The 24,667-nt window shown below is 44.6% G+C and overlaps 3 protein-coding genes and 1 long non-coding RNA gene across 8 annotated transcripts; 1 reads left to right on the plus strand and 3 right to left on the minus strand.

Annotated features, from left to right (window-relative positions):
• The first annotated feature begins 255 nt into the window (after positions 1 to 255).
• Positions 256 to 15,775, plus strand: jak2a (Janus kinase 2a). Of its 2 annotated transcripts, none has more exons than XM_052051449.1 (24): positions 256 to 581; positions 3,622 to 3,876; positions 5,543 to 5,666; positions 5,769 to 5,889; positions 7,802 to 7,947; positions 8,029 to 8,320; positions 8,473 to 8,592; positions 8,978 to 9,135; positions 9,218 to 9,329; positions 9,444 to 9,630; positions 9,782 to 9,903; positions 10,016 to 10,150; positions 10,246 to 10,333; positions 10,452 to 10,579; positions 10,643 to 10,781; positions 10,867 to 11,018; positions 11,989 to 12,139; positions 12,644 to 12,777; positions 12,919 to 13,108; positions 13,212 to 13,336; positions 14,035 to 14,207; positions 14,353 to 14,470; positions 14,604 to 14,717; positions 15,115 to 15,775. In XM_052051449.1, the coding sequence occupies exons 2-24, from the start codon at positions 3,642 to 3,644 to the stop codon at positions 15,220 to 15,222; spliced, it is 3,372 nt and encodes a 1,123-aa protein (XP_051907409.1). In that variant the 5' UTR covers positions 256 to 581; positions 3,622 to 3,641; the 3' UTR covers positions 15,223 to 15,775. The 2 variants fall into 2 exon arrangements, with proteins under 2 accessions (XP_051907409.1, XP_051907410.1); XM_052051450.1 differs by having other exon boundaries at positions 256 to 496.
• Positions 6,576 to 14,063, minus strand: LOC127591556 (uncharacterized). Its single transcript, XR_007959905.1, has 2 exons — positions 13,773 to 14,063; positions 6,576 to 6,758 (listed from the first exon to the last, which is right to left on the minus strand). It is a non-coding gene; the product is annotated as an uncharacterized LOC127591556 (long non-coding RNA).
• Positions 15,408 to 18,853, minus strand: LOC127591499 (relaxin-3-like). Its single transcript, XM_052051728.1, has 2 exons — positions 17,877 to 18,853; positions 15,408 to 17,053 (listed from the first exon to the last, which is right to left on the minus strand). The coding sequence occupies exons 1-2, from the start codon at positions 18,067 to 18,069 to the stop codon at positions 16,752 to 16,754; spliced, it is 495 nt and encodes a 164-aa protein (XP_051907688.1). The 5' UTR covers positions 18,070 to 18,853; the 3' UTR covers positions 15,408 to 16,751.
• A 441-nt stretch (positions 18,854 to 19,294) lies between these two features.
• plgrkt (plasminogen receptor, C-terminal lysine transmembrane protein) lies at positions 19,295 to 24,664 on the minus strand. Of its 4 annotated transcripts, none has more exons than XM_052051738.1 (5): positions 24,632 to 24,664; positions 24,188 to 24,293; positions 20,546 to 20,676; positions 20,103 to 20,212; positions 19,295 to 19,731 (listed from the first exon to the last, which is right to left on the minus strand). In XM_052051738.1, the coding sequence occupies exons 2-5, from the start codon at positions 24,266 to 24,268 to the stop codon at positions 19,604 to 19,606; spliced, it is 450 nt and encodes a 149-aa protein (XP_051907698.1). In that variant the 5' UTR covers positions 24,269 to 24,293; positions 24,632 to 24,664; the 3' UTR covers positions 19,295 to 19,603. The 4 variants fall into 4 exon arrangements, with proteins under 4 accessions (XP_051907698.1, XP_051907699.1, XP_051907701.1 ...); XM_052051739.1 differs by having other exon boundaries at positions 24,188 to 24,290; positions 24,632 to 24,656; XM_052051741.1 differs by lacking the exon at positions 24,632 to 24,664 and adding an exon at positions 24,402 to 24,585 and having other exon boundaries at positions 24,188 to 24,290.
• Positions 24,665 to 24,667: the final 3 nt, after the last annotated feature.

Consider the following 24,667-nt stretch of genomic DNA (forward strand, 5'->3'; position numbering starts at 1 on the left):
CTTTTGCAACCACATATCTTTTATTTTCATTATCATAACTCTCCTCAGAATTATGTGTTGTTGTTTTTTATCATTTGCAATGTACGGTATCTCCCTGTGCTGTCAGTTATGATTTTATTTCCGTTAAATAGTCGGATATGTTCTTGAGGCTGGCATAAATAATAGTTTGTTGTGGAAACACCAGCGAGATCAGCCTGCTATGCGATACAATTCCACCAGGGGGAGCTCTTTGCCCGACTCACAAACACGATGGTCTTGGGCGGACTATTGTTTACTCCCACTCGCGAGAGGGGAAAAGTCGAGGAGTGAGAGAGTTCCCGTGTTTTACTCCAAGCGAGAGGGTCCTGGGTCACTATTGGTTCGCTTGACAGTTGACAGTTGGCCCCGGACGAGAGCAGTTAAAGGCTATCGTTGTTGTGTTTCGGGACAAAGATACGGCGCGGCTGCTGGACGGTCGGTGTTCGAAGCCAAGGCCGACGTGGGAGCCGTTAGCAGTGTGAGAATTTTTAGCACATTTGAGCATTTTAGCAGCGTCGTGCAAGCGGCATTGCTCCCGCCCACAACTCGACGACAACAAGACTGTAAGTGTTTGTTTTAGCGGGTCTGATGGTTTTATAAGCTGAGCATTGTTGATATGACGTTCTCAAAACGTTGACGCGATGTAATTGATTTGGTTATGTTCGGTTGACAGGTATGCATGTTTAATAACACGACTCATACGATTACTACTAAAAAATGCATGGCGACAATGACGATGGGACAGTTTTAAAGTTACAACAACAACATTTACGGCCCATTCACTGATTCTGAACATCCTAATTACCAACGAAGGCACTTTTGTCGTGCACATTCGCACATTACATCATGTGTGGAATAGTTTTCCCATGACGTCACAAACGTGTGGACCAGCGGCGGCTCTGGCCAATTTCACCTTGGCAAAGACGTTTCAATGAATTGTTTTAAAATACACAATATCAGAAATGTTTATAATGACATTTTGAATGTAGTATTGATAGATTTGTTGCCAACTCTTGGAGTGGTGACAGGGATGGCAAGGCATTTGGTAAAGGTGGCAGCTGCCAGTGCATGCCACCCTATAAAACCGCTGATGCTCTAGTCATGGCCGTAGTCGCCAATAGCGAATGGAGTGATCCAAGAGTAATCCACCCCCTTTCACATTCACATATATATGTTTCTTAGGTTTAAGCTTGCGATAGCTTGGTAGTTGGAAACCAATTACCCATATAAGTTGTTTTACAACTCGACCTCACAGTATTTATCATTTCACATGTATGACTGGATAATATACATAAGGAGACAGCTCGAGTAATCGATGCATTTGTTACATCATGTCTGGGTTTCTGACAGTACTTCCTCAAGCATCTCCAGTTGGTCCAAAATGTAGCTGCTTGTCTCCTAACTGGAGCTTGTAGCAGGGAGCACATAAATCCAATTCAGGCCTCCATTCACTTCGAGTTCATTTTAAGATTGTTGAAAAATGCCTCTTTAAATCTTTAAATTGTTTCATCCCATCTTTGTGGTTGTTTGCTTGAAAAAAAAGTTGAATTCGGTGGCACAGGTTTTTTAGTCAGACCGCAGCCATGTCTAATTGAAAAACAGGGCTTTGTCAGCAGAATGTGGCATCTTCAGGCAGTTACAACATTTTTTGGGGTGGGTGTCGATGACTCACAATTTCACTATTTGTTGGTTGAATGTAGCAACTTTTTGGCTTCTTGAAGATTGCCGTATTGCTCAGATTTGCCAAAGTTACAGTTGCAGTGTTATTAAAAGAGGGACAGCGCACGCTGTGAAAGCCCAAATTTCCAGAGGCAGACTTTAGTGTAGTAAATGATAAAATGTGTTGTGACTGATAACGAGGACCTACCGCAGCAAACCGAGGAGGCCCTGATAAGACTTGAGTACGAAACACGCCTGTATGCTGTGTGATAAATGTTTTGGGTGTGTAAACATGGAACACACAACACAAGGGATGTTTTCCCATGTTCTTCTGAAACATGTGCTCAACTTCCTCATCAAATTATATGTGAAATATTTGACTCATCACAATCCCTCTGCAAGAACCTGCAGATGTCTTGGAAAACCTGCACAATATTCTGCATGATATTGTAGTAAGGACTATCGTTGACAGTTAATCTGAATAATCTGTTGCAGCATTTGTCAACAATGCTTTCCTATACAATAAAATGTACTTACATGGGGCTTTCACAACAGCTGCGGCTGTAACAAAGTGTTTTACAGAACAGCTAACGTAAAATAACAAAAAATAACAAAACACATAACATAAAACGTGGCCGGTCATTCAATCATAACCATATTCCAACGTACGGCTTGTTATTTGAAGCAGTTATAGATGACAGAGGAGAGAATCAAAGTGTCCTTTCACCAGTGGATCAGAGACGTCACGCTCTAAATGTGCACACGTCTGGTACAAGCTAAATTTGAAAGTAAACACAGAAGACAAAAAGAGATTGGTTCACCTCTCCTGTCCCATGTAAATCCGCTTCAATTCCAAGCGCCGACTCTCAGGTCCAAATGCGCATCTGCGCTGCATGCCGACCCTACTCCCTCCTCATCTTCAGCTCCAGCAGTTATCCATCCAGCCGCACCAATGCGGACCGTCCAACAGCGCCGGTATCACCGCTGAACAAATCGGGACTGTGAAAAATGATGCCCATTACAGGGGCCAAAAAACCTCAAGCATCACAGGCCTGTCAAGCGGCGACAGTCAAATAGTGCCGAGGTTCCTCCCCATCAAAATCAGTGATGGTACACGAGTGTGCCGAGATGCACAGATTCTTCTTCTTCTTCGACGAATGCCGTGGCCCAAACGCTGAAAAAAGTCCACCCGAAGGACAACAATATGACAAAACAAAATACTGTATAAAAACAACCCAAAAAAAATCTGAGGTCTTGAAGAGCTCTCACAGACGGCTGTCAACTACGGCGCCATCATCACTGAAAAAAAAAACACAAACTGTTTCATCCAGGATGTGGGAAATGACCGTAGAGTCATGTGCGTTCATCACATTCCACTGGAGAGCAGCTGGCTTTATTCTTTCTCGGTCACACTTTCCTCTTTGTCATTGTGAAGCTTAAATGTATCTTTTTATCACTTGCGCTACTTGAGGTCATGAATGTAGTTGACATCTTCTATTTGGCCTTGCAGACGCGTCTTTAGCTGCGTTGTGGTTCAGCAGCCCAACAGAGGAAACGAGGGCACACGGAACACAGGACCTTTAGCACGTTTACATTCTTGCTGCGGACACTTGAACTGGTTTTGATTGTTATCACATTGTTTGTAGTCAAACAATGTGTTTCATCTGGATTTCACTTTGCTCACTTCAATGAATGTTGAAAGTTGACTCAAGATGAGGGGAAAAGATGGACTCCCCTCCACATGTATTGGAACAACGAGGGCAAATTTTTGCTGTCGACATCAAACGTTGGATATTAAATGAACATTTCAGCTTTGAATTTCCAGATATTTACATCTCCATCTTGCACTCAACCACATCAGAGCTGTTAATGGCAAATATTAGCACGCTAGAATCTTCAACTCTCCTAATGAAATTCTCTTTTCTCGTCTTGGTCCATTGCTAGGTGGATGTTGGCGGTGGTGCATGGCCTGTTTTCTGGCGAAAAACATGAACCCGTCCACCACCTGTCCCAAAGCACATCATAATGGTCTCCCACCTGACTGCACGGCACCTTCTGGACCTGAGCGGAATAGCACATGCCTCAGTGTCTACCTGTACTACGTGAGGAAGGGCGATGGAGGAGAGGAGTGCGTGCTCACTTACCCGCCTGGCGAGTACGTCGCGGAGCAGCTCTGCATCCTCGCGGCCAAAACTTGCGGTGAGACATGAAGCAAATGTTGCTTTGGACATTCTATGCGTTGCCTTCCACAATCCCCTTATATCTATCTACAGATTGCTATCTATCCTTGTCTACCGTTTAACGTATTTTCCGCACTATATGGCACTTCGGAGTATAAGGCCTATGAATGGCCTATTTTAAACAGTTTTCATGTATAAGGCGCACCCCATTATAAGGCGCATAGAATAGAAGCTACAATAGTGGCTGCGGTTGCATTATGCATCCACTAGATGGAGCTACGCTAAAGGGAATACTATACTATACAGCTTTATTTAGATAGGGCTTTCACAATCGCTGCAGCTGTAACAAAGCGCTTTACAGAATATTTAAAATACTACGTTCAAGAATTCAGAATATTGATCATCTATAAGGCGCATCGGATTAAATATAAAGCGCACTGTTGGCTTTGAAGAACATTGAATGCTTTTGGGTGCGCCCTAGAGTGCGGAAAATACGGTAACTATTTTCAATAGAATATGAAAATAGAAATACGTGATCCAAGTGAGTTTTTAATCCCATAACTTGTGGTCACTGAAACGATGAACATTTTAAAAATTGAATTATCATTTGGCCACTTGGAATCAGACCTCAGAGTTTTCATCGCTACAGTTTGATGCGACGTTTTTAACGGTAACCGAGTGATTCGGATGGCGACGCCAAAGCCACTTTTGTCGGGTTGTTTTTAAACATTTCCAATGTATTCGTAAAGCGGTGTAAACTACTCATTCCTTGGAAACGTTCCAGCGCTCGCTGAGTCAGAATTTCCGTCAAATCTGCTGACATCTTGCAACTGTCAAAGTATCAGTTGAGTTTGATGTTCTGAGAACAGGTGGCGCTCGATTACCTTCACTGTAGGTAAAAGTCGAAGATAAAACGCCGTTTTGAACCCAAAATTCCCAGGTTTGGAGCGAAAGCTGGTTGAGATGTGCGGGAGAGGACGCGATTCCTTGACAGGAAGTGAGTGTAAGACAAAAATAAATGGAGCCGCATTGCACAGACAAGAAAACGTTGTGTCGTCACAACCGAAGACGCGTCGGTGGTCGAATATTCGTATTGTAAATAATAATGCATGGCAGCACTCGTATGTAGGTTAACCCCTCAAGTACCTTGACTTCCGCTTGCGGTCCAGCGCACTTCCTCCTTAGGCAGTGTTCTCATCGTCAGGCTGTTGCCTCACTCTGGTGAGTGCTTCCTGTTAAGAAAACCTTCTGTCTCCGAATAACCTGACTCTACAATTTTCTCCATGCGGGTGCATGTTTCCCCTAATGTCAAACACAAGTCCCGGCTGACATTTTGAGAGTTTCCAGCCGTTTGCATTTTTGACGCGCTTGTTGCTCGCCAGGACAGGGGTGTGAAGTTTTACACTTTGCCCGGCGTGTTGTGTTGAAAGCGCTCGTCAGCTAAGTTGCGACACTCACACTTTGAAAATACATTTTTTTGCATCCCAAGAATGACATATTACGTTGAAATATGACAATATTTTCAATCCAGACCACTAAGCACGGACATTACAGAGAGCCGTGTAACATTTGTTGCAAATTGTTGCTTTTTGCTGAAACGGATGCGTTTGCTGGGTTCTGTGTAATAAAATAATAATAATAACTGCTTGCTTTTCAAGTCTTGATGGACCAAATATTCATTTCAGGTATCGCGCCACTGTATTTCAATTTGTTCAGCCTGATGAGAGAAAGCGACCAAGTGTGGTTCCCAGCTAATCATGTCTTCAAACTGCACCAGGAGGCCAGCGAGCGCCTGCACTTCAGAATCAGGTAGAAGGTTTACGGCGTTCGCGAGTGTTCATTCTCCAGCATGCGAGATAATGACCCCCCCCTCTCTCTCTCTCTCCCCCTGACCCCCCCACCTTGAACCAGGTACTACTTTCCCGGCTGGTATAACAGTGGCAGTTCGTCATATGCTCACCGCTGCGGAATTAACAAGGGCACGGAGAGCCCTGTGATGGATGAGTGCGTCATGGCGTATCAATTTTTCCAGGTCAGTCGTAAGGACAAATATCACGCTGAGGTCTCCCTTTTTTTTCAACGCGAATCACCAAAAGAGCCGAGAGGAACGGCAGTCGCTGTTATGAGCGAGCGGACGCAACAAAATGTAATCATCCCGGTTGTACTCGCATGCGATTAGAGTTAGCCGACCATTCCGGCATTTTTTTTTTCCCTCTTAAAGTCGCGCACGGCGAGTAACATGGTTAATGATGGTTAAGCGACACAAATCGGGGAACACAGTGATGTTGTTGTCTCTCTTTGTCTGCGTGTTGCGCCCGCGTTTGTTAGTGTGACGCGACTCGCTTCTGTTCGCATACAAACAGAACATAAACAGTCACCGAGCAGACAAATGAGGGACCTGATCCGCCCTTTTGCAAATGTGCCACTGTGGTTCAAACTTCAAGACAAGGTTGGAAGGATAATTCAAATCAAAGTAAACCGTTATCCTGGTATCATTGCATTTTTCTGTTGGAAACCATGAAAAAGTGTCGACCACACCCTTCGTCAAAATATTTATTTTGCTGTCGCTTTTGGGTGGAATATTAGTTCATTCATTCATCTTCCGAGCCGCTTGATCCTCACTAGGGTCGCGGGGGGTGCTGGAGCCTATCCCAGCCGTCTCCGGGCAGTAGGCGGGGGACACCCTGAATCGGTTGCCAGCCAATCGCAGGGCACACATAGACAAACAACCATCCACGCTCACACTCACACCTAGGGACAATTTAGAGCGTTCAATCAGCCTGCCACGCATGTTTTTGGAATGTGGGAGGAAACCGGAGCACCCGGAGAAAACCCACGCAGGCCCGGGGAGAACATGCAAACTCCACACAGGGAGGCCGGAGCTGGAATCGAACCCGGTACCTCTGCACTCTGAAGCCGACGTGCTAACCACTGGACTACCGGGCCGCCCTGGAATATTAGTTGATTTGCCAATTCAATATCTAATCAAACCAAAAAAAAAAAAGAATGCACATTTGTGACGCTGTCATTGATAAAAACGAGAGAATACTTCACTGGGCGCCAGCCATTTATAGCAGACTGACCGCAAAAATAATTTTAATATACAGCACCAAAAAAATAAATGAATGAATAAATAAAAATCGCGGCCTGGTAGTCCAGTGGTTAGTTAGCACGTCGGCTTCACAGTGCAGAGGTACCGGGTTCGATTACAGCTCCGGCCTCCCTGTGTGGAGTTTGCATGTTCTCCCCGGGCCTGCGTGGGTTTTCTCCGGGTGCTCCGGTTTCCTCCCACATTCCAAAAATATGCGTGGCAGGCTGATTGAACACTCTAAAAATTGTCCCTAGGTGTGAGTGAGGGTGCGAATGGTTGTTTGTCTCTGTGTGCCCTGCGATTGGCTGGCAACCGATTCAGGGTGTCCCCCGCCTACTGCCCGGAGACAGCTGGGATAGGCTCCGGCACCCCCCCGCGACCCTAGTGAGGATCAAGCGGTTCGGAAGATGAATGAATGAATGAATGAATAAATAAAAATCGAACTTGCCTCACAAGCATACAGTGTTCCTTCTTCAATGAAGCATGACAGTCGTGGATTTTACCAAAACAGGTCGACTGGAGTGTCTCTACTGTACCACTCTTTAAAAAGATCCAGAATTTCAACGCACACATTACACTTTTGTTGACAAAATATGCGATTGACTAATGACTACGGGATGCCATTTAACTAAGTTGCCCCGATCAAAAAGGGACAAAACAACCTGCCAGTTTGAATCTAATGACTAAATGACGCCATACGAGACTGTGTGGAGTCGGCCCAACCGCCCATAGCTGATGATTTTTTTTCCTTCAACGACTAATGACTAATCAACAAAATCTCACAATGAATAAATGATTATTTCCCTAACTATCGTTTTCCAAAGAGGATGTTTTTTGGTATTTTCCTCGCCAGTGGCGCAGTGACTTCCTTAACGCTAAGGTTGTCATCCCGATGGGTCACGAAGCCCAGGAAGAGTGTCTGGGCTTGGCGGTTCTCGACATGATGCGTCTGGCCAAAGAAAGCGGTCAGTCTCCCGTGCGCATCTACAACGACACCAGGTCCGTTGACTCGTCGAATGCACCGCGAGTGTTTCGGTTTGAGGTCTCTTCAAATAAATAAATAAAACATGTCTGTTTCAGCTACAAATCCTTCCTGCCGAGCTGCATGCGAAGTCGCATACAGGAGTACAACATCCTGACGCGGAAGCGCATCCGCTTCCGCTTCAAGCGCTTCATCCAGCAGTTCACCGAATTAAAGGCCACGGTGTGTAAACTTCGCCTCAAGTATCTGATGAGCTTGGAGATATTGCTTCCGTCGCTCTACTCGGAGCGCTTCCGCGTCACGGACCTGTCTGCGCACGATGTTAGCATCGTCGTCATGGGCAACAAGGGCATCCAGTGGTCAAAAGGGAAAACGGAGGGAGCAGAGGAGGTAAGGAAGACGACGACCGAGGGGGGTTTGCGTCGCCATGGCAATTGACAAGTTCTGCATAATCTAAATCGGCCGCGGTCCGTCGTACGCCTGGGGCGGCAAACGGGGGGAGACGGTCATTATGATCCGCATTTGCATGATGTGCGGTTTAGGAGCTGCAGACGTACTGCGATTTCCAAGAGGTGATAGACATCAGCATCAAGCAGGCCAATAAGGAAGGCTCGGTGGAGAGTCGTGTCGTTACGCTCACGAGACAAGACCACCACATCCTGGTAAAGCACACACACACTGGCTGTCTGACACATTTCTGGAGTTGTGCGGCGATGTGGAAATGCTCAAAACGCCATCAAATGAAAGTCCGCGCAGCAGAAACGACGCGTTTGACGCATTTGTGAATGTTTCTGGCCGAATATAATTTCTAGTCTGGACTAAATCTGATTCGCTGGTATCATGCACGTCTTTCATGACACCGTCGTCATTATCGCGAGGGCGCGCTAATCTTTTGTATCGGTCGGGGGGGTGAAGGAACAATCGTGTTTTTGTTTTCCAGTCTTGCGATGTTGTGAGTAGAACTTCTCCAGTGGGGCGTCGAAAATTAAGCACTTGTGATTTTTTTTTTTTAATTTCATAATTCTGATATATTCTTTGTCCACTTAGGAGCTGGAGTTTCGCTCTCTCTCTGAGGCATTGTCATTTGTATCGCTAGTGGACGGATATTACAGACTGGTTGCGGACGCCCATCATTTTCTTTGCAAGGAGGTGGCCCCCCCGAGGCTTCTGGAAGGCATTCAGAATCACTGTCACGGCCCCGTGTCGTAAGTGGCCCGCGCGCTCGGCCAAAAAGATTTTTGGGCGTCGACGCTCCCACGCAACGTAACGCGTCTCTCTGGTCCACAGGATGGAGTTTACCATCGCTAAGCTGCGTCGCTCCGGCAACCGCCAGGGCTTGTACATGCTGCGCCGTAGCCCCAGAGACTACGATAAATTATTTATGTCCTTTGTGGTGGGGGTAAGCGATCATGTGACTTGCTGATTGATGGTCCGCCTAATTTTTTTTTTTTTTTTGCCAACGCGGACTTCGGACGTGATATGACGGCCAATGTGTTTGACCTTTGACCTTCAGTATGATGCTATGATGGACTACAAGCACTGTCAGATTCTGAGGGGCGAGTCGGGAAATTACGTTCTGAACGGGGCCAAGAGAAGCTTCGACACCCTCGGGGAACTTCTCAACTGCTACCAAAAGGAGGCGCTTCGCACGGACGGACACACATTCCATCTGACCAAGTGCTGCCCGCCCAGCCCCAAACGTCAGTCGGAAAAAATTTAAAATAAAAAATAGATCACGAATGATTCAAATTTGTCATTTAAGAGCGTCTTGCATGTAAATGACGATCGAATGACGATTTTGGGTGGAAGCTACCTAACACGACCTAACACGTGCCCTCCACGCTTCTCCAGACAAATCCAACCTGCTGGTGTGTCGAAATAACCAAGGGCCGGATGTTCTTCTGTCTCCCTCGCTTCAAAAAAGCATCAGCCAGATGGTTTTCCACAAGATTCGAAAAGAGGACCTTGTCATCGTAAGACAACCCATCGTCGCTTTCTGCCATTCCTCCAATTCATCAAATATAGCAACAGGAAACGACACCTCCTCGTGAAAGTGCTTTAGCATTGTTTGGCTCGATATTTTAGAGTGAGAGTCTCGGCCAGGGTACGTTCACCAAGCTCTTCTCCGGCGTGAGGAAGGAGCTCGGAGACTACGGAGAGATTCATCAAATCGAAGTGGTGATCAAAATCCTGGACAAGGCTCATCGTAGTTACTCAGAGGTCAGCTTATGACTACTTGGCTGAGTGGAGAAGCTCCAGTGGCTCCTGTTCTCACATTGCTTTGGTTTCTCCTGCCCCCCCCCCCCACCCCCCAGTCATTCTTTGAAGCGGCCAGCATGATGAGCCAGCTCTCCCACAAGCACTTGCTCCTCAACTACGGCGTGTGCGTTTGCGGAGACGAGAGTAAGTTCAAATCGCAAAAGACCAAATTTCCTCACTCCTGTTTGTCATGTTTTAGTCATTAAAAAAAAAAAATGGACGGGTGCATCAAACTGACCTCTCCTTCGTTTCTTCGTTTCAGACATTATGGTCCAGGAGTACGGTAAATTTGGCTCTCTCGACACGTATTTGAAAAAGAACAAAAGTAGCATCAACATCACTTGGAAGTTGGAGGTAGCCAAGCAGCTAGCCTGGGCCATGCACTACCTGGTAAGATCATCACGGAAGATTATTCTCGCCAGAGCGCTAAGCGTTTGTCTTTTGCGGCCTCAGGAAGACAAGAACGTCGTCCACGGCAACGTGTGCGCCAAGAACGTTCTGGTGATCCGAAAGGAGGACCGGAAGACGGGCAGCCTGCCGTTCATCAAGCTGAGTGACCCCGGCATCGGCACCACCGTGCTGCCCAAAGAAGGTCCTTAAAAATCATACCTCCACACTCAAATGTGACGGATCGAATCGCCAGCCAAACGTTCGTCTGCTGCCTTTGGACTCAACAGTTCTGGTGGAGCGGATCCCGTGGGTGCCGCCGGAGTGCATTGAAAACCAGCAAAATCTGAGTTTGGCCACTGATAAGTGGGGCTTCGGCACCACCCTGTGGGAGATCTGCAGCGGTGGAGATAAACCACTCGGCACCCTCGACTGCTGCAAGGTGACAAAGACGACGGACGCCTTGATTCACTCGTGTGTTTCGAGGGCCCACGCGACACACTTAACCCTTGTGTGCCCCAAATTAAAAAGGCCTTAAGTTACGCATTTTACAATTTTTGTAATGATGTATTTTGTGTTATAAAAACATTTTTTTTTCAAACACTCAAAATGTTCAGAGGCATCTGTGCTATCCATACATATATAGTTTTTATTAGTTCTTTGGGATTTTTTTATTCTTTATTTTTTGCAAAAGGAAAAAAAAAATTGTGTCTGGAGCTCCCAATCAAGCCCTACTAACAATCCCGACCGGACGTGTTCATGTTAAAATACATTGGTTTGAAGCCTCCTGCAAAAAGGCAAACTCATTTGCGATCCTCTGGCGCCACCTAAAAGTTGCACAATTGGAATGACCTCAACCCAACAATGTGGCATGCATATGTCTGTCCAAGCGAAAACAAAGCGATTGACGTAAAAATCGCGTGAAATGCATGTTTACACATTAGGTTTACCATGCATTCAAAAATATGAATTATATTGGGTCTCTATGGTGCAAAATATGTAAATTGTGAAGATTAAGGTATCAAAACGTTTTTTATTATTGCTGAAATGCCTGAGAATTATCAGCCGGTGACGTCATGAAATTTAGGCCATTTTAGAACCCCTCCATAAGTTTCAGCTCTCTCGTGTTTTTCTGAATGCCTTTGCCTTTGATTCAAAGACATCATTTTACATTTATCGCAAGCGGTGCACTACGAGGGTTAATCGAGGTCCAGAATGTAGCGACGATTCCACACGAGCAAGCAGGGGCACTGAAATTCGTCATGGATTTGCCCGATGATGGTTTGTGGCATCCCTACAAGCAAGGAGCCACCAAAAGTTCACACCTATTCTGACTTTGAGACTCTTTTGTGATGAAGGGCGATTTCAATCAATCTGACTTGACTTGACTGCATCTGTGCTGCCCTTTGCAGAAGATGATGTTCTACGAGGACAGACACCAGCTGCCGGCTCCCAAATGGACCGAGCTGGCCAATCTGATTAACAGCTGTATGGACTACGAGCCTTCGCACCGACCCTCCTTCCGAGCGGTCATCAGAGACCTGAACAGTCTCTTTACCCCAGGTAGCGACTTGCCCACGTTTTGCCCTTTTTCACCTGCCAAACATATTCAATATCGAAAAACGGATCAAGTATAACTTTGGTGGCCTCATGTAAAGTTGAAACGTTATAACTGGAAACGCATGACTCCTTCTTGTGACCGGCTCCAAATTAGCGCTTTGCTCATTCAGAAGATTCAGACATGTCAGCATAGGAAAACGGTTCTCCCGGCCACTTCTTATTTTTGCCCGTGGTACGCTGGCACCGAACTTCCGGGCGTGGCATTTAAAGGCGCAAAATCAGCCAACGCAATTCGTCTCGTGTTTTGATCATTCACATTGCGTATGAGAAATTCATCGACATCCGGTATAGTCCTTCTCAGAATATGCAAAATGACGTTGAGCACGCTCTGCAAAATCCTGCATCTGCACTCGAGTAAACCAACGCTGCCTTTCACTTATATGCGGAAATACAGCCACGGTATTGTCCATGTGGCGTCGTCATCGTCTTTCTCGCCTTTCGGCGCAGACTACGAGCTGCTGGTGGAGAGCGACATGGTGCCGGCCAAAACGCGAGGCCTCGGCTTCCCGTGGGCCTCGGAGTGTCAAGAGCCCGCTCAGTTTGAGGAGCGACACCTCATCTTTCTCAAACAGTTGGGCAAAGTGAGACGCACCTGCACGCAGACACCCACACACACACACACACAGTGTTTCCAATTTTATGTCCCCTCAAAACATGGAAACGAGTGCACACACACACACACATACGAGACATCTAAATGTCTACCCTCTTCGCCCTTGCAGGGGAATTTTGGCAGCGTGGAGATGTGTCGGTACGACCCCCTGCAGGACAGCACGGGGGAGGTGGTGGCCGTCAAGAAACTCCAGCACAGCACGGCGGAGCACATCCGGGATTTCGAGCGCGAGATCGAGATCCTCAAGTCTCTCCATCACGAGAACATTGTCAAATATAAAGGCGTGTGCTACAGCGCAGGTACGGACGAGCGAGGGCGCCAACAAATAGAACTGATTTCATCTGTCAGAAAGGAAAAAAATAGAAAAGGGGAAAAAAATCATTTTAACACTTCCTCTTTCAGGACGCAAGAACCTACGCCTGATTATGGAGTATCTTCCCTATGGCAGTTTGCGGGATTATCTGCTGAAAAACAAAGTCCACTTTGATTTCAAGAAGCTGCTTCTTTATGCGCTACAGATCTGCAAGGTGACAACACTCCACTGGACAGCACATGACAGAGTACTCGGTCGGCGTGTGGCGACATCTGTTTGTTTAATGTGACGCGTTTAATATTTGCGGAAAAATATGAAAAAAGTGAGTTACTCACAACATTCATTCATCTTCTGAGCCGCTTGATCCTCACTTGGGTCGCGGGGGGTGCTGGAGCCTATCCCAGCTGACTTCGGGCAGTAGGCGGGGGACACCCTGAATCGGTTGCCAGCCAATCACAGGGCACACAGAAACGAACAACCATCCACGCCCACACTCACACCCAGGGACAATTTAGAGTGTTCAATCAGCCTGCCACGAATGTTTTTGGAATGTGGGAGGAAACCGGAGCACCCGGAGAAAAACCACGCAGGCCCGGGGAGAACATGCAAACTCCACACAGGGAGGCCGGAGCTGGAATCGAACCCGGTACCTCTGCACTGTGAAGCCGACGTGCTAACCACTGGACTACCGGGCCGCCTACTCACAACATTAAAGTTATAATTAAATGCCGCATAGATTATTTTAGCTTCAAATGAATGGTCGACACTATTACAGGAAATCCACCAGCATCAACAAATACTTCCTTCTCAATAAATGCAAATTTTTTGGCACATTTCTTTCGGGAGCAATGGAAAAATGTTGAATTCCCCCCCCTCCCCCTCTTGGATTTACATGTAACATGTTGGTTTTAGGGTATGGACTACCTGGCCACAAGGCGTTACATCCACCGAGACCTGGCCACCAGAAATATTCTGGTGGAGAGCGACACGAGGGTGAAGATCGGTGACTTTGGTCTGACCAAAGTGCTCCCCCAGGACAAAGAGTACTACACCGTGAGGGAGCCCGGAGAAAGTCCCATTTTTTGGTCAGCATTTCATAAAGACGGCAACATGTTTGATTCACCCTTTCACATGCACCCTGTAACCTGATACCATGATAAGACGTCCACTGTAGTAACCGCTGTCCCTGAAATACGTCATTTAATTTTTATTTTATTTTTTTTTCTCCAGGTATTCGCCAGAGTCACTTACGGAAAGCAAATTTTCAGTGGCATCGGACGTTTGGAGTTTTGGTGTGGTTCTGTATGAACTTTTTACCTACTGTGACAAAGGCTACAGCCCACCTGCGGTACAATCTCGCACGACTTTCCCGCAAACTATGAATCAATTCTCTTTGATGAAATGCTCCTTTTAAAAAAAGCAGGTTCTGCGGTGATGTCTCTGACTCGTTATGACTTCTTTTTTGTATTTTTTTGCTGCAGGTGTTTATGGAGCAAATGGGAAATGACAAACAAGGGCAGATGATCGTTTATCATTTGATCGATCTGCTGAAACAAGGCTATCGCTTGCCCGTTCCTGAACATTGCCCTAAGGAGGTCAGCACAAACATATTTTTTTTTCTTATTTTGAAATGTGTTATACAAACCATGTGACCTTGAAAAAAAAAAAACTTTTTTTTTTTAATTAGCCACGTTACGACCAAATCAAGTCTGCATTCCAAACCCCCGACTGGAGAAAAAGTTTTAATCGTCAACTAAAGCGAATGGCCGGGGTTATGTCATCTTCCCAAACGCGTCAGTGCCACGTGCGATGGGGGTGGAAAAAAATAGAGCTGGCTAAGCAGTGTCATAAGCGGATAATAATCTGTCTGCCATCTCTCTTACATGGCTCACGGAAAAGGCTTCCCCGCCCTCGCTCTAATACAATGTCGCCATTAAACGCTGACGCCGAGCGTAACTGTCGGCGTGTAAATGACCGATTTCACTTTGTCAGATGCACCGGATGATGACCGAGTGCTGGAGCGGCGACCCGGGACAGAGGCCCACTTTCCAAATGTTGATCCACAGCGTGGAGATGGCACGAGACAACCTGGACACGTGAGGCGCAGTCATTGGTCAAGTCTCGCTTTTGGTTGCTTTGATGGCAAACAAACGAGTCCGATCACGCCGGGCCGACCGCCGCTTTGATGCAACTGCGTCGCCACAAGTGATGTGAGGACTTCGGAAACACTACACCTGACTCCAAAGAACATTCCTGATTGCCTTTGAATATTGCTTTTTTCCCCCCTTATTATGTATTTGATTTTTAATTTTTTTTAAATTTGTTTTATAAAATATTTTGATATTGAATGCATGTATATTGTCCCCGCCCCTTTTTTTTTTTTGTATTTCCACCGACTGGGCTAAAACATGAGTGACCAACAACATGTCGTTAAAAACAAAGTAATATTATCTGTTGAATACAGTATACATTTTGAAAGTGTTTACATTTCCAAAAAGTGTGAAGGCATTTCACAGAAACCGTTTTGATGACTCCTCATCTTAAATGTACCTTTACGTTGTTGTCAGTATGTGGCAAAGAAATGAAGAGAACATTTTTTTGAAGGACTTTTTACTATTCAAATTGAATAAAAGCCATCCGTGGTATTATTAAATGTACTGAAAACGTGGTCATTTATTTGGCACGCTTATTTTAATTTTTTTTTTTTTTAATTGTCATTCTCAGAATCACTGATTTAGGTTACTCAGTAGACACCATCCTATAAGGTAGACGGGAAGTCTAGTTGCTGACTCAAACCGAGTGTGCAGGGCACCTTTAGCAAAGACCTCCAATCTCGTCACTTTGATTTGACTCAAAGTTGGTGGTTTCCTGACTCCGATTAGCACTCATAAAAGTCACGTTCACATATTTGTCCCACCCTGCACTTTAAACATGTGCCCAATAAAAACACAATAATTGTTAGCATGATATCAATTTAGGCAGACTGTATGAATTATTATACTTTGATGAATTATTTGAGGAATGTGAGTCATTCCAAAGGGTTCACATACTTTTTCTTACAACTGTCTTTAAATAAATGATCAAGTCTTGTAATCAGTGTGTGAATTTCTTTTGGACTCCTTGTCTGGTTAGACGCTGTGGGGAGAATCCACATTAAAAGGACCTCGTGATGTCGGGTTTGTCTCTGAGACAATCTCAATGGTCTAATAATACATTTATACTCAGGAGTATGGTGGGAAAGTTCCGATTATTTTAGTTGCAGTTGCAGGAGATAGGGACAGTTTATAAAATAGCCACAAGAGCAAAGCACTAGCCAGGCGCGGGGCAATTGTGGGCTAAATCCGATTCCTCAATCCACCTTAACATAGTTTCTTGCTACAATATGGTGCCAAAGTAATAAAGTCATTTGCACTGTAACAGCAAATCGGTGGCTTTACAGGCAAAATTCAACTCATAGGCGATTATTTTTATTGGATGAACAGTCAAACACGATTCTGAGTCTGGACACAAACGCAACTCTTGTTTTACGGAATATATTTATTTATCTTTCTTATGGAAGGCTGACATTCCCCACCCCAAACAAATTTGTTACGAGCTATTTACATGACAACACGACGCCGCGGGACCTTTCAACATAAGCCTCCAATATCATACTTCGTACAGCCTTCAATGCAGCAAACACCCGCTACACCCTGAGAAAAGCGCCTCCGCCTCCGCCACCGTGCTCGAGTCAGCGCACCAAAAACGTTGGACGTGTCGCGCTCGTCACTTTTGCTTGAAGCAGCGCGAAGGGTTAAGCTGTCCGCCAGGGAAGTTGGAGAAAATACGGAGGAGGTGGAGGATGTGCGCCGGGGAAGAAGGTTCCGGGTGTGGGACGTGAGCTGCTGGCTCTTTTTCGTGACGTCACCGCGGGGACTCCGATAGAAAGATTCTGGAGAAAGATATCATGTTATTCACATCGTTTGATGAATTTCATTGTCATTACGAAATATGAAAAATCAAAATCCGAATAAGATATATTTACATTTCAGTGCAAAGGCACATTTGCAATAAGACAGAGCTGTATAATATTTTGCGGCATGTTTGTAATGCGGAAGCGCCATCTGGTGGACAAATCTAAAACAACACGATTTTTAGACACATGGATCGATTAGATAGATATTTGGGCGACATCCACATATAGAGTGCATTAATTCAAAACATAAATGTCTTGTGAAGAAAAAAAATGAACAGCACACTTTACAGGATTTACAAGTTTTCCTGAGACCTGGTTATTTCGAATAGAAATGACCGCTACATCAAGTAGGGCAGTGATTCTCAACTGGTGGCCCATGTGTTGGATGAAGGTCATGGAATTGCTTCTTGGAAAACATTAAGATTTTTTTTTCCTTTCTGGCCAATGAAAAGCACTTTTGTGTCATCTCTTTTCTATTGTAAAAAAATAAAAATAAAAAATCTATACAAATTTTAATTTTGAATTTGAAGCTAAATTCCAATTCCGTTCATGGAGTAGATTTGAGAGAGAAAATATTTACTTCAGGAGTACAAAAACAACGACAGGTATTTAAAACGTTTTCAATTCAGATTGGATCAAGCGGGATACAGTATGACGATTTCATTGACAAGTGCATTGGACCGCCATCGCCATCCAGCGCCATAAACTGCCTTAATGCTGATTCCTTGCTTTTCACTGTTGATAAATAAATCCACTTTTCACATCACAATCTTACATGAACAACAAAAGGTCCGCTCACCATAGTCTGCGTCGATGAGTCGCTTCCAACGGGAGCCTCCGCAGGTGAAAATAACAGCTCGTATGAACTCCCTGCCGCATAGCTTGACTCCGTACTCCCTGGGCAGGAGCGCTCTGCTGATGGTTTGAGGCTGCGCGTCGCCGTACACGACCAGCGCCGACAGCAACACGCATATGGCGAGTCTCAAAAACATGCTTCTCAACAATCAGCTGTCAATGCAGCTAATTGGCATCCATTAAAAAAAAAAAAGTTCTCTGGCCTAATGGAACTCGAGTGGTTTTCTTTGGGGGAGACCACATCTTTTATAGTCGTCCGCTTAACTTTGTGGAGTCGCTCCAGACTCTCCCCTCTCTTTCTCTCTCCGTCACATACACACACGTGCGTGCGTCATTTTGACCGACGGCAATGACGCGCTGAGGTTTATTTCTTCGCGTGGCAATATTACAAGCGTGAGTGGTGGACTCTTGCATTGAAAGCGGCATTGAGCCTCGCCTCCACGTCAGCGCTGAGGTCACACGGAAAACTGGGAGCCACACTTGGCAACGTTGGTTTCATTTTGTCACCTTCAATTGTTGACGGTGTAAACATCCAAGTCTTGACTGACCAGACCAGTTATTTTCGGTAGAATTTGAACAATAATTATTTCTACTTTATTTCCGCATTGTTAATGCAAAATAAGTGAGTCTGGTGTGATGACTCGAGGCTCATCTCAATTCATCAGAATATGATAGAAAAGTTCCCATTTTATGCAGTAGTTCAAGTGAAAAATTGAATCTCACGATGAAACAGATAAAGTGCTTTTCAGAAAGACAATTAAAAAAAAATAGATTGTTACCTAATATTCAATTTTTTTGAGTTGATGAATCTGGGATTTTCTTTAGCTGCGAGTTCTCATCAAAAATTTTAAATACCGGTAGTCATGATATATTTTACTATGTTCAGTGAATTTATGTACGGGTTACACCATTTCCATTGCACAACTGTATAGTATAGTTCATTCATTCATTCATTCATTCATCTTCCGAGCCGCTTGATCCTCACTAGGGTCGCGGGGGGTGCTGGAGCCTATCCCAGCTGTCTCCGGGCAGTAGGCGGGGGACACCCTGAATCGGTTGCCAGCCAATCGCAGGGCACACATAGACGAACAACCATCGACGCTCACACTCACACCTAGGGACAATTTGGAGTGTTCAATCAGCCTGCCATGCATATTTTTGGAATGTGGGAGGAAAACGGAGCACCCGGAGAAAACCCACGCAGGCCCGGGGAGAACATGCAAACTCCACACAGGGAGGCCGGAGCTGGAATCGAACCCGGTACCTCTGCACTGTGAAGCCGACGTGCTAACCACTGGACTACCGGGCCGCCTCCCGTGTATAGTATTTGAAAAAAAAAAATAGCAGGGGCATTCTCGTTAGTATGAATAAAAAATGTGCAGCCAAGGCACCTTTAATGAAGTTGATTGACACTAAGCAGGTTTGAAATTGATGCCTAATTAATCCTCAATACGGGATCAAGTTTCGTATATGGGTTATATTTGGTGCAAATCTTTAGCCGTTGAATTCTACTGCCTCTTACAAAAAAGTAATATTCCATATACAGTATCACATGACCCAAGAACATGCAACGGCATTCGTCTTTTCCCCACGGCGAGCAACAGGTAACAGTCTGACAAGCGCAAATGGACGGTTTTACCGTTGGAAGCGTCTTTCGGGAAGATAACATAGTTATCTCTCCAAGAAAGAGGCCAAGTTGCTTTTAGCGCGTCGGGCCTTCTCTATGCTATCGAAGGTTGGCATCCCATGAGGCAAGTCCAGACGGTCATTTTCAGACACCATGATACCCTCGGCCTCCCCTAAAAAGCAATGGGAAAGCAGAATGCAAGTGTTTTGGGCTAAAGACGTTCATCTTCTCCTATTTTGGACTTTTTTTTTTTAAACAACAATTATACAGAGCACTATTGTCACCCGTATTTTTGGGGGGCTTTTATACACCTATAGTTTTTCTAATGGTATTTTTCCTCTGGATGGTTGTATTTCATTGTATTTAGTTTTCTTTTGACATAACATTTGGGACTATTGAACATTACAATGTACTGTTCCTCAGGGCACAGAGCCGAGTCCACCAAGGAATTCTTCTCAAAGTTTGGTGAGCGCGCAACGAAATGAACTCAACACTTTTCAACTTGACTCGAACAGAGGGGATGATCGACTTGACTGCCCTTACCTCGAATTCGGTGAATAAGTGTCCCATAGGCGTTGTCCATTTGATAGGCTAAGATGAAGCCGAGTGGCAAGATCGGGGCCAACATGGCTGGTTTCTTTCTTTTTAAGGCACTGGAGGAGAAGAAAAACACATTTGACTATGTTCACTTTGATGAATGGGCAAAAGTACCGCTTTTTTTTTTTAACCCTTTCAGGGACAGCTTATCATGTTATCAGGTTAGCGCGTGCATAAAGGGGTTAAAACTTGACACACGGCATATGATTTGTGCATTGCCAGACTGGCTGCTGCTATTGGTGAGAAAAGCTAGTCAGTCGTATAAAATGACATTTCGGGACTGTCCGGTCGCTACGGCGGCAAAAGGCCACTGGACAAAAAGGTGAAGCTGTGAAAATGCACTCACGCTCCAAAAACCGCATCGAGTCTCGACGAGGTGTGAAACTCACCCCACGGTTAAGCCAGTGGAGGCCACCACGAAGAATGTACCGAAGTACTTGATGAACTCCCTTGACCAGGCGATCTGCATGGCCATCTGTCGCTCCCTCATCTGGTTCTGCATCATCATCTGACGCTCCAGCTGTAAAAAACATACACGGAATATGAGCAACAGAGTGGAGATACCAGTGGACTCACTTTTATGTGTGTGTTTATAGGGGACAAATAATGTTTCTTCTTTTCCAACGGATGGAGCCATTGTCCTTAACAGTACTGACCTCCTACCGTGATCCCATGCGGACTACCATGGCTTGACCGTTCAAAAACAATTGCCCGAAATCAGAACGCTCCCCCTCGCAATTACGTCAGAGGTGAATTAATACACAATGAATGTACTTGAGATAATTAACGCAATCAAGCCATGTTGTTCTTTTTAAAACTAATTTCAAGATTAAGATTAAGATTAAGAAAACCTTTATTAGTCTCGCAATGGAGAAATTCCAGATTCACAGCAGCAAAGTTATGAAAGGAAGAAGTAGAACAACAAAAAAATAGGAGCTGCTGGAAAGGCAGCCACTCTCGCGGCGCCATTTTGAAGTCAAAAATAACAAAAATAACACAAGACAACACATAGGACAGAGACAGTCGTGCAATCTTCACCACTTTTCTGCATACACTTTGTTGTCTGAAGCAGTTATAGATGAAAGAGGAGAGGATCAAAGTGTCCTTTCACCAGTGGATCAGAGACATCATGCTGAAAAATGTGCACACGTCTGCTACAAGCAAAGTTTTGAAAGCAAACACGAAGCTGTAGCGTCCATTGACGAAAAGAGATTAGTTCACTTCTCCTGTCCCACATAATCCGCTTCAAACTCCAAGCCGCGACTCCCAGCTCCAAATCCGCATCGGCACTCCGCGCCAACGCTCCTTTCTTCTCAAGAAGTCCGATCCTCCGTGGGGCAGCAAATGTTCACTTAATCACCAATTATTCACATGTGGGCTTTCAAATGCCAATCAAAGTGTTTCGATGGAGTATCCGACGTGATGTTTGCGCGCATTCTCTATGGTGACGGCAATCGTTGCTGTTGATCGCATTCCTTAGCGATTCCGTTCGTGTGTGGAATTCCATCCATTCCATCCACCCATCCATTTCCTGATGCGTTTATCGTCAGAGTTTGACACAGATAAGATTTATAAATAGCTCGTTGCCATCTAAAAATAACAAAACTTAAAATGCGTCATCTCTCTTTGGTAAAAGTGAGTCAGAGTATCAGCCGACACCATCAAATAATTTGATCGATTCTCGTTGGCCAGCTTAACCATCCCCACCCCTCCCACCATAGATTCATGATTCAGTACATCGGCATCCGAGAAATTAAAGTATCCGCAAATGAGAATCTCCGATTCGAGGTCCTCACGGCCGCAGGTTAAGCATCCCCGAAAAAAAAAAAAAAAGAGATTCGTCTTAATCTCATGTGTGTACAGCTGGGCTGAGCAGCGGTAAATGAAGGTACAGTACAAATAACAAAACAATCTGGTTTAGTGCTCAGGTGTCCCCGTGTGACACAGCTGCGATGCAGCTTGGAGCCATCAATAATCATGTTAAGTGGCTGCACAAAAGGAAATGGGTTTGATCCATTTATATATTAAAAAAAAAAGCTAAAATCAACTCAAGGCATACGTCTTTGTCAATGGACAATGGAAACACAAAAATCACTTCCTGTGCAGGAAATGTTTTCAGTCACACGTGGCAATGATGAACTGTGACGTAAGTGTAAGACTGGAAAAAAAACAACATAAAACAAATGAATTCCACTACCCGTGTAATTAAGCTGACTCAGAGGAACTTGAAAGTCGAAACAAACTGTGGCCTTTTTTTTTTAGATAACATAAATCAGTTTCCATATGTCACTGTGAATTAGCAAAACCACGCAGAGCGACAACAATACTCATTTCACTGAAGTTGAGACGAACCATCAATAAACACAGAATACAATGATTTGCAAGTCATTTCAACCTATATTTAATTAAATTCACTATAAAGGCAAGATATTTTATGTTTAAACTTTGGATGTTAGGGCAGCAACACCATCAAGCGCCTTCAGCTGGTACAGAATGCCGCTGCTCGCCTCTTGACTGGTACTCGTAAGAGGGAGCATATAACTCCTACTTTGGCATCCCTTCACTGGCTCCCCATTCATTTTAGAATTATTTTTAAGATCCTCCTCTTTGTTTTCAAATCTCAGAATAATCTCGCGCCACCTTACCTCTCTGAGCTCATACGCCCCTACACCCCTGCCCGGCGCCTCAGGTCTGTGGACCAGTCTTTGCTAGACGTACCAAGAACTAAACTGAGGCTCAGAGGGGATCGAGCCTTTTCTGTTGCTGGTCCATCTCTCTGGAATGACCTCCCACTGAACATTCGGCAAGCCTCCTCGCTGCCCATCTTTAAAGCCCTCCTCAAAACTCACTTGTATTCTTTGGCGTTTGACTCAGCATGACTTAGATTTGCTATTGGTTTTACTGCTTGGTGCTTTCTACCGCCTTATTACTTATTACTTATTACTGATTCGTCTTACTGTTTATTGTATATGTTAAATCGCTCCATGTACAGCACTTTGTATGCAGCGATGGCTGTTTGAAAGTGCTCTATAAATACTGTTGACTTGACTTGACTTGACTTGACTTGACCTTCCCCAAAAAACAAATTAAATAAACTGGGGCAGAGTCAATGGAAGACGGGTCTGGACTGCAGGCAGGCCAGTCGAGTACCGGCACTCTTTTACTACGAAACCACGCTGAATGTGGAAACATGTGCAGAATGTGGTTTGGTATCATGTTTATTTCCACTTTACTCAAGGTTCCAATTTCCTTTTCTATTGCGCCTGTAAGTAAAAATAACTTCATCAACGTCACACGGTATCCCTGCTTGGCGAAAGGAATGATAATGATGATGATGATGATGACTTATTTAAACAGATTCATCAGACACTGTAACTAGATTTCTGCTGAGTCAGGGATTACCCAAACGAGTAGCTATGAGAGATTATGAGGTGTCTGCGTGAAATGAACCAATTTCTCTGTATGGTATTTATTCCAGTGATATATAACGACAGGCAGAACATTTCAATGTTCTTCCCCACTAGAAGGCAGAAGATTCAATTACAGTCAATACACCTTTGTAAAACCATAAATATACTGTAGCAGATATTGGTTGTCATATTTACATGTAGGTTTAGCAAAGTTCTGCCGAGTTGTTATGGACTGCGATTGTTTTGATGCGGTGTTTCATTCTAGTTTGGCTAAACTATTGTAAGCTGAAGCAAACATGGGCATCATCAGCCCTATCTGTTGTTGTTGAATCCACAGGCAAATCTGTTTGGGACGTTTTCATTTGGTGTTGCGATGGGAGAATTTTCAAAAATGTGTCTTGGCTCAATAAAGGTTGGGAAACATTGTTTGAGAAAATGAAAAGAGTGGTAATAGTCTTGGAGACAAATATTTTCCTGGAAATTTACAAAATCATATTGAATTTGACCGCTTCATTTTGGCACTGAGCATGTGGAAAAAAAATCTGTTGAAGAATTGTTCGAGGTTGCTTGACTGGCACAACTGGTTCCGTGTGTTTAAATCGCCATAGTAACGTGACTCACCTGTAGCCTGGAGTTGTGAAGCATGAACTCTTGCTGTTTTTTCAAGTTTGCATCCATGGATTTGGAGAGAAGAAAGCCCATGGTGGCGATGGTTCCCACTGAGCTGCTTGAAATCCAAAATGAAAGGGGAACAAAATATGATTGCACAAACATCACGTTACCTTTTCATTTAATGCATTTACTCTAAGAATTTTATAACTCCTCTATTTTATACCTAGGAAGTAACACTGTTTGACTCTTCTGTCTCGACACTTTGTTATCTGACCTTGACGTTCTTTTTTCCACCTAAAAGGTTCAATTTGATATGTTAAACTTCCGAGTTAGTCACGGCTAGCCGTACGGCTAATATTTTGAAAAGCAATTAAGAAAGCACGAATTGCCTCAAAACAGCTGCTACTTTGGCCATGAAATGAAATAGCTGTAAAAAAATATACATGTACGTACACGAATTCTCGAGCAAGGTGACTGGTGTCAAGGATT

This window comes from Hippocampus zosterae, chromosome 18 (genome assembly GCF_025434085.1).
Source record: "Hippocampus zosterae strain Florida chromosome 18, ASM2543408v3, whole genome shotgun sequence".
NCBI lineage: Eukaryota > Metazoa > Chordata > Actinopteri > Syngnathiformes > Syngnathidae > Hippocampus > Hippocampus zosterae.

Excerpts from the sequence above, each read along its gene's own strand:
- LOC127591499 (XM_052051728.1), bottom strand. The coding sequence starts at position 18,069 with ATGTTTTTGAGACTCGCCATATGCGTGTTGCTGTCGGCGCTGGTCGTG. Across the intron at positions 17,054-17,876 it reads ACTCATCGACGCAGACTATG|AATCTTTCTATCGGAGTCCC; the intron begins GTGAGCGGACCT and ends ATCTTTCTCCAG.
- jak2a (XM_052051449.1), top strand. The coding sequence starts at position 3,642 with ATGGCCTGTTTTCTGGCGAAAAACATGAACCCGTCCACCACCTGTCCC. Across the intron at positions 12,778-12,918 it reads TTCTCAAACAGTTGGGCAAA|GGGAATTTTGGCAGCGTGGA; the intron begins GTGAGACGCACC and ends TCGCCCTTGCAG. Across the intron at positions 14,471-14,603 it reads AAGGCTACAGCCCACCTGCG|GTGTTTATGGAGCAAATGGG; the intron begins GTACAATCTCGC and ends TTTTTGCTGCAG.
- plgrkt (XM_052051738.1), bottom strand. The coding sequence starts at position 24,268 with ATGGGCTTTCTTCTCTCCAAATCCATGGATGCAAACTTGAAAAAACAG. Across the intron at positions 20,677-24,187 it reads TTCACAACTCCAGGCTACAG|CTGGAGCGTCAGATGATGAT; the intron begins GTGAGTCACGTT and ends TGTTTTTTACAG. Across the intron at positions 19,732-20,102 it reads ACTTATTCACCGAATTCGAG|GGGAGGCCGAGGGTATCATG; the intron begins GTAAGGGCAGTC and ends ATTGCTTTTTAG.